This window comes from Brachycentrus maculatus, unplaced genomic scaffold, assembly GCF_059751285.1.
Source record: "Brachycentrus maculatus isolate JH-2025_06_01 unplaced genomic scaffold, ASM5975128v1 h1tg000165l, whole genome shotgun sequence".
In the NCBI taxonomy this organism is placed as follows: Eukaryota; Metazoa; Arthropoda; class Insecta; order Trichoptera; family Brachycentridae; genus Brachycentrus; species Brachycentrus maculatus.
In genome coordinates this window covers 155,024-167,136 of record NW_028280918.1, presented here as the reverse complement: position 1 = coordinate 167,136, position 12,113 = coordinate 155,024, and the positions used below count along the sequence as shown (strand labels likewise).

The window sequence follows — 12,113 nt, the reverse complement described above, 5'->3', positions numbered from 1 at the left end:
CAAAATACACAAATTTTATCATCTTCCTTATATCTTGGGTATTTTAACAATTACCCTTTCATTTTAAGCAATGCTCACAGTCCCTCAATGAGGGAAGGGGATCAATATCTACCCACCTACGTAATTCCTTCTTTTCCGACTTTAAAATGAGGCCGGCGCAGAAGGTAAAAATACCCTTCCCGTCCTCAAGCATCAATCAACCGAACGGGTAGAAATACCTTCCCCGTCCATAGTGTGTTAACTATAAAAAAATAATAATAAAAAACAGCGTTCATTATATACAAAATTATTTATTAGTCAAAACCATTTGTAACAAAATGACACATAAATATTGAGCGGACAATGATCCCACAAAAAAATTAAACAAAAAAATTCATCCATCTGTCCTCGGAAGTAAACCTGTGCATACGCCGCACTCATCCATAGTAATTAATTTGAAGTAAGTATAACATACTTCGAGCATAGTTTTTATGAAAAAAAAATCCTTAAAAAGATAAATGTGGATTTTTATTTTATTTTAATTCATTATTGATTTTTAGAGACAAACGAGACAGTGAATTTTCTTATTTATAAGAGGAACATAGATATTTCTGAAGATATGCTGTTTTTTCTAATCCAATTTCAATATTTTATATTTATTAAATCATGTTATTCGAATATTACTAAAATACGTATTTATAACTTTTTTATAAAAAAAATAAGACAATTCAATAGAATATAGAAACAACAACAGCAGGTTTTTAACTGGCTAGTTCACAATTGAACTGTAAATTCGATTCATTAAACAAAATGTTAAGTGGAAGAATTTTTTCTATTTTCTTGATAAATTTAGTGTTTCGAAAAGTTAATAAATGTAACTTATTTTTTAACATATTCATTCCTAACTAGGAAGAAAATCACAAATTTTACATGTTTATTTTATATAGCAGCTATTTTTTTAAAAACATAAACGTTCATACGGTAAACACTTTTTATATAATTTTTTTGGAAAACATAAACGTTCATACGGTAAAAACTTTTTGTATAAATATATATCTGATGTAATCCCGAAATGAGATCTGAAGCACAAAATTGATCTGCTTCAAGAGATTTACAATCAAGATATCAATGCACCATGCGGTGTGGAGGGCGAAAAGAGATGAAGAATTAAACAAATTTACTCTGCTGTTGTTGCTTCAATAGCTCTTGTACAATAATAAAATGGGTTTTGGCTATGAATTGTCCTGAATGGGACGCAACAGAAGTGACTAGTGATAAAAGTGGTTCTTTGTAGTTATAACAAAAATTAAAATGAACTGATTTAGTCAAAAATCAAAAACCACCTTTCCTCACCAAGATCTCAACTTAATATACTAAACAAAGAACAATAAAACTCATAAGCATGAGTTTTAAAATTGCCATTGATATTTATTATAACCTATAATGTTACTAACCTATTTTATAAAAGGTTTCAGTACACAATATCGTCCAATCGTGTACCTTCAACTAATGAGAAACTCTTGACATGGTGTAAGCCAAATAGTAACTAGTACGCATTTATCGTGTGACCACTTATTGTCCTTTCATTTTCAAGTAATCAATTATTGCGGCCAGTTTCTGTACTTTTCCAACTAATATTTATTCTGGCTTAAAAAATATTTTTCATTTTCATTAAAAAAAATTTTAAATTTTTATAAGAGAATAATTTGTGTTTTTATTATTTTGACAAATATTGCAATTTTATACTATTTCTCTGAACCTAAGCGGCTCATTATTAGAAATAGGTATCAAATTACGGTCACTAAACACGGGACCACAACCCGACACTCGCTAATTTTGTGTGATTATATTATACTGTACAAATATTAACTGAATTAATAAATTGAAATAATTGAGAATTAAAAAAATATATACTGGACAAATTTGTTTAGATTTTGAGGTCATTCGAATCCTAATAGTGTACTACGTAATAAAAACTTATTTTTTTTATTTTTAACAATTATTCAAAGTTTCCATAGTGTACTGGTTAGCGCGCTAGGCTACCATGCTGGAGGTCCCGTGTTCGATTCCCAAGAGGGTCAAAATAAATATTAGTGATTTTTATTTAGAGTCTAATATTTATTTAATATGACCCTGGACTGGTACCTGAAGCGGAAGGCTGATCACCTTTCCTTTGTGTATTTAACGATCAAGATAACACTGCTTCTATACGATGCAGTGCCCTATGCACCATTGGGGTGCGGATAAGGGTTAGAAGAAGAAGAAGATTCAATGTTTCCAGATAACAATAATGTGACATTTTACGGTCTGTTTGGATTGCAAAGTAACCGGGTTGACAGAATGGCCAGTTACTAATTGGTTTACCCTACATACACCCCAAAGTTTGGTCTTTTTTTTTTATGAAATAGGAGATTAAAGCTAAGCTTTGCTAGTCTGATTAAAGGCAAATATTACAATACACACTAGCTGTTGGTACTGAGTGACTGAAGAAAATGTTCATTCGCAAATAATCACCAAACTAAACCGCATCATAGTAAGAAATCACTCTAAAATTAAGGAATACACGTATAAGAATACAAGGAGTATTGAATAAAGATTTTTTTTTAAAAAGATATACATTTTTCAATTACGGCTTCACTAAAAATGACTATCATTGCAGATCACCAAACTCGACTGTCATTCTAATTTTACAGTAATGCGTTAACCTTTTTTAACATTTAAAATGAAAGTAACAACAAAACCAAAAATCAGATTTGTTCTATGTGACATTAGAGCTTGCAGATCTTCAATGACAATATTACACTTTGATTATCAATTAACAGTCAAATTTTCATAAGAAAAATTTCGAATAAAATACACTTAAAAATGTATTCAAAAGCTGACGTGCAGTATTATTTATATGCATGTATCGATAAATCTGTCGATATTTTAAATATCTATTGCTCATTCTAGGTTAATACAAGTAAGATTTGCATTGTCGCAAAAGCAGTGGCCAACTCTGGTATAAATCGAGGGTAAGCATATGAGCTAAACAATCAAAATGGCTACAACAAAAATAACACCAAAAAAGTTGAAAGAGATTTGTTAAATTATCAGTCAGATTTAAATAAAAGAAAATTACATCAAGCATATTTATTAAAAAACATTATTTTTTTCTTTAAATTACAATGATTTATATAAATTTACCATGTCTTATCTTATATTCAAAACATTATTATTTACTTTATTTGTATATCTACTTAAATGTAAAAAGTTATAATGGCTGTGGAATAGATCAAAAATAGCAAAACTATTTCTTGCTACAGTGAGTCTGTATATTTTTCAAAATAGTGAGATTATGATAATTTGACTGTTGTAAAAAAACATACGAACATAAAACTGCTCGAAGGAGTTCAGGACTTTGATGAGTCAAAATAATTACCTAAAGGCTGATTAATGCGATAAAATTCGTCAATATTCGGAGTGATTTCATTACACAGTCTGCACACTCACTATCAATACATTGTCCTGACACATTGTGCCGGTAGTTGGATGACTGACGGCAGTCGGCGGGCGGAGGGTGATCACTTGATCTCCTTGGTGTAGGCGTCCAGCTCCGCGTCCAGTTGCTCCGCCGTAGGAGGGGGCCCCCGTGGCTGGCGGCCTCCTCGGCCCCCTCGCCCGGCGCCCCGCCCGCCGCCCCCTCGGCCACTGCCGCCACCGCCGAAACGATTTACTGCAAATACATAAAAACAAAATGAAATGCAAAATTGAATTATATTACAAATTTGACAGAACTTGTGGAGTAGTGGTAAGTGTAAGGCTATTACGTGTGAAGGTCCCGGGTTCAATTTTCAGTGAGGTCATAATTAATAACTACACATTGTCTGCGTCTTGTTATCGTATTTGTTACTTTTTCACGGTTTATATTTCTTTTCATATTAAGTTTTCAAGGCCAAATTACGGCTAGGGTACTAGGAGTTGCATACTTGTACTAGCTTGTGTAACTTAGACACTGCTAATATGCTCTTGTATAAAAGTCTCTTGAGGAATAGAGTTAAGTACAGTAGAGTCCCGATAATCCAAACACGTATAATCTGAATGTTCAGTTAATACGAACATGCCCCGAAATGATTTTTTTATGTGACTGAGATACGCATTTCTTAAGGAATTAATACTTAAAGGGGTTACTATAGATGCTCAACGCAAAAAGTAGCAATTTTTTAATAGATTTATATTATCCACTGACACTTCGTGATGGAATTGCATTTTTAATTTATTATTAGATTAAAACCAATATTTTTAGCTTTTCCCAGTCTGATGATGTCGGTAACGACGAAACCCGGTCGCTGGTCAAATAAAAAAGTGGAAAAGCTAAAAATATTGGTTTTAATCTAATAATAAATTAAAAAGTAGCAAGTTGCTTATATACTGTACAGTAATAACTGTTAATCGTGAACCATATTGGTGTATTATTACATTGATAAAGAAGAGTAGTCTGTTCCGAAAACGTATATCTACATACTATACACCACTATTATAGCACAAGAGACTTGTTATTTTGCTTCCAACCGCATTATTACGGTTGTTTGTTGGGTTGTGGTCCCGTGGTTAGTGTCACGGACTCTTGAGTCAAAGTTTCTTGGTTCGAACCCACTCCATCACAATTTGATACCTATTTCAAAATTAAATAATAAAAACATAAATATTTATCATTTTTATAAAAAATGCTAATCTGAACAATCAGCTAATCCGAACAATCAGCTAATCCGAACAACCAGCTAATCCAAACAGGGTCCGGTCTCAATTAATTTGGATTATCGGGACTGAACTAAAATACCGGAAAGCAGAAACGACAGGAGACGCACGAATGTAGAACGCAATGCAGATTGGTGTGGCAAAGAAAGCTATCTAACTAACTAACCATCACGCCGCTTCCCCACAGGGGTAGGCAGAGAGAATAGAATGCCACACCACTCTGTCTTTGCAAACATTCTTCGCCTCTTCCACGTTCATGCATCTCCTCATACATACCCGCCGATTGTTACGACTCCTAACCTGACCACTTTCAAGTGTTTGGCATACATGATCGTGCCGTGTTTTTCTCGGTCTTCCTCTGCTCTTTTTTCCACTTACATTCGCCTCATAAATTTGTTTTACCGTTCTTTCCTCACTCATTCGTTCTACATGTCCAAACCATCTCAACACAACTTTCTTAATTTTATCGATAATGCTTATCTCAGCTTTGCATTCCTTCCTTATTTCACTATTCGCACATCTATCATACATCGTTTTGTCGCACATTCTTCTGAGAGATGGCATTTCGACTGCATTCAGTCCACTTATTACTACTATTCAGTCTACTAAGAAAGCTAGTGTTATTAAATTAAGTACAATAGTCCTTACTTCTCCCCTGGGGCTTCCCCTGCCTCAGTGGACGCGGGGTCCTGTCCTGCTGCCTGCCGGCGCCCCCGCCCCCGCCGCCCCCGAGCCTGCCGCTGCCGCTGATGGCCCCGATGTCCGAAGTGGCCAGCTGGATGTTCATGGCGCGCCCGTCGAGCGGCACGCCGTTGTACTGCTTCATTGCTTTTACAGCGTCCGCGCGCCGCTCAAACACAACATCGGCAGTCCCTGGAAATGAGAAAAATAAATTACTATAGATAAATTGCAAAAAACACGGCATAACATAACACCGTAAAGTCGTTCACAGCGTTCCAAGTGCTAAATTCGACTTCGGATGGAGCACTTGGAACGCTGTATTGACTATACGAATGCTCGCATCGTAACGTGTTACGTTACGACGAAATGACTCCGGTCAGTCTCCACCTATAGAAAGATAATGATAACATAATAACTTTTTTTTACATAAATTGCATACATTGAAATTTAAAAAAAAAAACATATTTTGCAGAGACCCACCAAGCCACCTTGTGTCTTGTTGGTGACTTGAAATGCCAATTTAAATTTCCATATGAAAATGACATTGACACATTAAAAATACAAACAGACATTAAAAGGTACTTAATATTTGTACTACAATATTCTTATTGATTTTTCGCGATGTCTGTATACAAAGGTGTTTAATGCTCAATGCAAATAATACTGTTCACATCAGTGAGAACTATTGGTAGATGTTGAAGAATATATTTATGAGATACTATTGATCAATGAAAAAAAATCAATACAAATTTTGTATTGGTATACTACTGCCTTATCGATTTTCATAATAAAATTGACAAAATTATGCAAATAATTTGACAACAATTTAATAAATAACACTAAAACTATCGCATTTGTACAGTTTGTACATGGGGATTTTTGTGAGAAAAATAATTTTATAGAACCAGTAAAATGAAATAATCAAATACTCGGCTTCTATTTTCAAAAAAATAATTAATTTAAAAAATAATTTGAATTGAAATATTCTATTAAGACTGCCAATCACTATGTCGTGGTGATAAAAAAAATTACAATTGTGATAAACATCTTTGCACGTAAGCACTTTGCCAACAAATGGTGAAAGTAGAAACACAGAAAAGCAAGTTTTACCAAAAGTAATCCACCCACTCCTTGTGTTACTTACTGAGACTGCAGACAGGGTTTTTTGGGGCTCTGAGCACCACTAGTAAAATGAATAATAGTAAATATTATAATCGGAAAATTTTCTCTCAAAGTGCAAGAGCAGACAGTTGCTGACTGGCATCAAGGTCCAGAAAGTATCCCTATCTGGGGCATGTGCTGAGAGGAGAAAAGTACGAGCTATTGCACCTAATCATAAAAGGCAAAATAGAGGGTCGACCAAGTGTGGACAGAAGACAGATCTCCTGGCTTCGAAATATACGAGATTGGACGGGAGATCAGGACCGTCGCGGCGCTGTTTAGAGCTGCCCAAGACAAGGACAATTACTCTCAAGTGATAGTCGATGTCAGGAGAACCTGACATGACATGAAAGAAGAAGATGGAATCCTGACATTTTAATGTTCTACGGTTCTTAGGTTTAACATGACACATAAAAATAACAGGGAGAAGAATGAAACGGGAGAGAATGATAATGAATCAGATGGTGATGAAGACTGATACAGGGAAGAATGATAATGAAATGAATCAATTATTTCATTAATTAATTCGGCAGTCACTTTGTGGTAAAATCTATCCATTTTGAATCAATGTTTTACCTAGTAAATACCCTATTTTTTTTAATCTACTGTGACACGTGTTTCGATGCATTCCGCATCATTTTCAAACAAGGTGATTTTAATTTTCATACGGTCACAGTAGATTTTAAGAAATAGTGGTATTTACTAAGTAAAACATTAATTAAAAATGAAATGAATCAAATTTTGATGAGGTAAATGGAGTAGATACTGACCTAGGGACCTGCCGGATCTGTCATAGTGCACGGAGGCGCTCTTGAGCATCCCAAACTCGGCAAACAGCTCCTGCACATCGGACTCCGAGACTCCAAAGTCCAGGTTGGAGACCAGCAGCTTGGTGGGTCCCGTGGCCCCGGAGGCCCGCGCCGCCGGGGGCTTGGCCCCGTACTGCGAGAACATGTCGTGCTTCCACGTCGAGTTCACATCGCCCTGAAACGTGTCTTGTCATAGAGGACATAGCCCAGCGCCTTCCTCTGAACGCCCTCCAACCAGCGCCTTGACGAGATTCAGAGACCCTGTGCTGGATGGATTCGGGATGGGATTCCTTGGCATCTACGTGACTAAATATGCTAAGATATTTTGAATAATAATAAAAAAAAATCATTGTATGGCTACACTTTTTTGAAACTCCAATGAAAATACACCCCGAGCTTTTTATAAACGCCTTTTAATCGGCATCTTGTATACACATTGTTTACGGGCGGTTTTTTCATCAACCTGACCCTAATTATACTCAGACAGCCTGCCGCCTGACCCTCAATATACTAATCGCAAGTAAACGCAAACCCAATTCCGATCTGTACAATGTTTTTTGGCATCTTTCGCGCTCTACCAAAAGTTAGCTAATAGAATGTTTGTAAGCATCTCATGCTCTCTACCAACAGTATGTAAAAAAAAACATTCCCCGCAAACAATGCGTTAAGATTCAAACTTTTTTCATTTAAAAATAAAATTTGACTGCAAAAATTTTAAAAACTTTCTCTGTGTGTACATCAATGTTGAAGTTCTAAGCATAAAATTTAATAAAATGTATTTAGAACATTATTTTCTTTTTTAAACCCCTTTTCAAAAATAACAAAGTAAGTTCTATATCTTCCGTATACAATTTTTAATTTCTCTAAGAATTTAGTCTTTTTTTAACTCTGCGAAGTAAATAAAACTCTAATATAATAGAAATATTAAACACTGAAAAATCCGGCGTGTACAAAATTTAACTGAATTGAAAAAAGTGTTTAACTATGGAAACAAGTTATTTTAAACCGCTGCCATATCAAAGATTGAGATTGAAATTTCTAATTAGATTTACAAGAGCTCCTATTTCCCAAATATAAGCCGAGTAGGTTTCATTACAAAACTAAACAGAACCTAATACATTTCGTGAATGGAAATATAAACTTAAAAAGTTTAAATGTATGTTTTCTCGTGTTTGAGTGTGGAAAAAGATGGCATGAAGTAAACTCAACTCATAATAACAATGTGAGAAATAAAAAAAATTTACTCTTTTGATCTTTTGCTCCACCTCCATTGTGTAATGGTCAGCACACTCGGCTACCGTTCTGGAGGTCCCGGGTTCGATTCCCAGGGGGGTCAAATAAATATAAGTGATTTTTTCACTCTAATATTTATTTCATATTACCCTGGACTGGTACCTGAAGCGGAGGGCTAATCACCTTTCCTTCATGTGCTAACGATCAAGATAACACTGCGTTTATATGATGAAGTGCCCTATGCATTATTGGAGTGAGGGTTTGAAAAAATCTTTAAAAACATACTCGCATTGAAATCCCCATTAAATATTGAAAATCCCCCCATTCTACTCTCATGAATTTAATTCTTATTTTCATCTATAGTTTTGAATGAAGTGTCATCTCTGCATAGCAACAATATTGAAACTGAAAATATTGAATTGAAAAATTTGTATCCAATATCAAAAGTACTGATTTTTAACAGAAACTATAAAAATCTCTACTTAATGTTTTAATGTATACATGTGGCATTATATCTTTGAAAAATAAATGAATGAATGAGTACAAATTTATGAACAAAAAGATACGTTAACAAAAATCACTTTTTTTACAAAAATAAAGGGTAACACTGCAAATATTTTATTGAATTTTCAGATGAACATTCTTTACATTGTCCGTTGATGTATTAACTATTTTCTTTACAGTTTTTTCACTATTATTCACTTTTCATTGTCCTGCTATCTGGTGCCATATATATTCATTTGTCGATAGTCCAGTAAATTGAAGGAAGCCATGAAAAAATCCAGTTTAAACTCTTCCAAGGATTTTGTGAATCAGGATTTATGAAATACATTGCCATGTATTCAATGCCAATATTCAATCCTTTCTGTTCAGTTATATATTCATCCCAGAATAGAATCCATGTTGATGTATATATCTGGATATATCTGGTCAACGATAAAAAATTGAGATGGAATTAACCATGCCGGATGCTTATTTTCTTCATGTATCGATTGTATATTTTTTCTTGAAAAAATCTAATTTTCTTCAGTTTGCATTGTCATCTTAAAACATTTTCATCGTTATGCCATCTATAGCATTGTAATATCAAACAAATTTTATTCTTCTCGATGTTTGATAGTTCTATTAATTTGTATAAAAGCAAGCAAATGCCTTTTGGAACGGTGGGATTTATTCAATATTTCATAATTTCTTCATTTATATCGAGGTTCCGGTACATTTTAAGCACTCCTAAGGAAGTGCGGATCGAATATATGATTTATACTGGCAAATTACAATATTACATCCGACGTCCGCATGAATACAATGTAGATACAAAGGGAAATATAGGATCCAGGTTGCAAATGGAAACTATCTCTGGTGGCGAATCAAGTAACGAGGTGGCTAATAACTACGACAACAAACTAATGCACGTTGGAATATATCGGCGTTCGAGCGGCATGTTGACGATTATCGACAGAAGTGATAATAAAGTCGCAAAGCCTCAGAATACGCCATTTTACAAATGACTGGTTAGGAACGTTTGAAATAAGGACATCAGCATTAGTTGTCGCATTACAACGTCGAAAATGAAAGGGTAGTTCTCTGAACACTCGCAAAAACAAAATATTATCCTTCCTCGTTGAGTCACGGCTTACGCCATCCCACGCAAGGCGTCAGGAACGTACACGTTCGTCGGAGCGAACTGACGTCGATTTAAGTCCTTATGAAAGAAAACATGAATCAAGTAGTTACCCTGGTGTACTTTTGCGGTTTCGCAATTCCACCGCGATTTCGGCTTCTTTGAACGCCACCTCCGGCTCCGGCGCTTTGGCGATTTCTTGCTCCCGCGCCACCTCGGCGAGGCGGTCCGCCGTCTCTTCTACCGCTCTGTGGACGCCTCCCGCCACTCACACGAAGTGATTTCGACGACTTGATGATGTCGTCCAAACTCATGTCGATTTTATCCACCATTTTCATTAGATTAAACTCAGCAAGCCGAAGGACAGAAAACGAATGACACACAAGCCACAGCAGTCGGCAATGGCGGAACAAACAAGAACGCCGTGATACTAGATGGCGTCCATAGTTGCTCATTTCCGGTGGACTAAAACCACGGATGTTCTTAAATGTAACAGTTCCAGTATCGTGATCCGGGGTAAGTTGTTAAAAAAATCTCCAAAAGGATTCATGTTACATTTGTAACACAAAGCAAATGTGGTTTCCCACATTTAAATAAAACTTGTATAGCAATTATTCGAATTGAACTGTTTTAAAATACATGTTTTCCGTTGTTTTGTAAAATAAGTATTTTTTTAACAAATGATATTTCTGTCAATAAGTTATACACAATATGGTATACTCGTATTTATAAAATATTAATAATAATGCTATAATGCTACAAAACATCGAAGAAGTCATCAAGATAGTAAAGAAACTACTTTTTGTAAACACTTTATCCTAGACATCGCTCACTCTTTTCAAGAACGTCATAAATCAAATACTTGATTTTTCAGAAAAATGTTTTTTTAAGTTTAAAAATATAATACAAAATATTAAAAATAAATATCAAGCAACTTACTGAACTTTTTACCGTGCAACAGATATTTTTAAGTAAAAGATGAAGGTTTTTTCTCCATTTGAAAAATATTTAGTTTATTTATAAAAATAATTAAACAATAGATACCTTTTCTTCAAAATGCAAAAAAAAAAACACTTTCTGTCCTATAGCGGGTAAATATTAAGTTAAAATTATGCTGCTTTTGCTGGGATATAGTACATTTTCTGGGCATTCCGAAAATATGCAACTGAAAATTGTCTACTTTTGATTTATGACGTTCTTGAAAGGAGTGAGCGACATGTCATAAATGGGTAACCGTTGCTATTTTGGTTACTCGATGGGGATTACCGATAAAAGTAATGAATGATATTCATTACTTTTCTCGGTTTAAATTGATTTCCAGATTGAGTTATTGATGGCAAACTGACAAATATATTTGAGTTTAAAGAAATGTAATACGTTACCAAATTTGTGCACTGATTGGCATGATTATCCTGGAATGATCGAATGGATTCGTATAAGTAAGTCGTTACTCAATTGAGTAATGACTTATTTAAAGAAGTTTGTTTTTTAATTCGATCATCCCTTTCTACTTTTTCTCTAGAAATAGTTGTATAAGTTTTAGGAAATTAATTCAAGACGTTTTGTTGAAGTTTATAATAATTAGTGCATTGAGATGTTTGCTACTAATACCACCACCCATCACGCTATTTTTCTTCAAGGATAGGTAGAGAACATGAAATACCACACTTGTATGTAATAAGATCATTGCTATCTTCTATCACACTTAAACATCTAGTCATACATGTCCTTCGGTTACGTACACTTTTGACACTTCTTTCTTTACTGTCTTCATTCTTTTATCGCATTCATACGTATCTATTTAATTTTAAATCCATTTCCACGAGGTGTTAATTGAAACATCGGGAATAAGAGTAGTGTGGTTGAAAATCAAGGGCAGAATGGTGAATGTT

At 34.6% G+C, this 12,113-nt stretch overlaps 1 protein-coding gene across 1 annotated transcript; it reads right to left on the bottom strand.

Annotated features, from left to right (window-relative positions):
• Nucleotides 1–277: 277 nt before the first annotated feature.
• Nucleotides 278–10,629, bottom strand: LOC148308461 (aly/REF export factor 2-like). Its single transcript, XM_088261673.1, has 4 exons — nucleotides 10,335–10,629; nucleotides 7,329–7,542; nucleotides 5,365–5,589; nucleotides 278–3,694 (listed from the first exon to the last, which is right to left on the bottom strand). Exons 1-4 carry the CDS (start codon nucleotides 10,557–10,559, stop codon nucleotides 3,543–3,545), a joined length of 816 nt encoding a protein of 271 aa, XP_088117799.1. The 5' UTR covers nucleotides 10,560–10,629; the 3' UTR covers nucleotides 278–3,542.
• Nucleotides 10,630–12,113: the final 1,484 nt, after the last annotated feature.

Bases quoted from the DNA above. Each gene is read 5' to 3' on its own strand.
- LOC148308461 (XM_088261673.1), bottom strand. From the start codon at position 10,559: ATGAAAATGGTGGATAAAATCGACATGAGTTTGGACGACATCATCAAG. The intron at 7,543-10,334 runs GTAACTACTTGA...GACACGTTTCAG, and splicing joins AACCGCAAAAGTACACCAGG to GGCGATGTGAACTCGACGTG. The intron at 5,590-7,328 runs GTCAGTATCTAC...TCTCATTTCCAG, and splicing joins CAGATCCGGCAGGTCCCTAG to GGACTGCCGATGTTGTGTTT.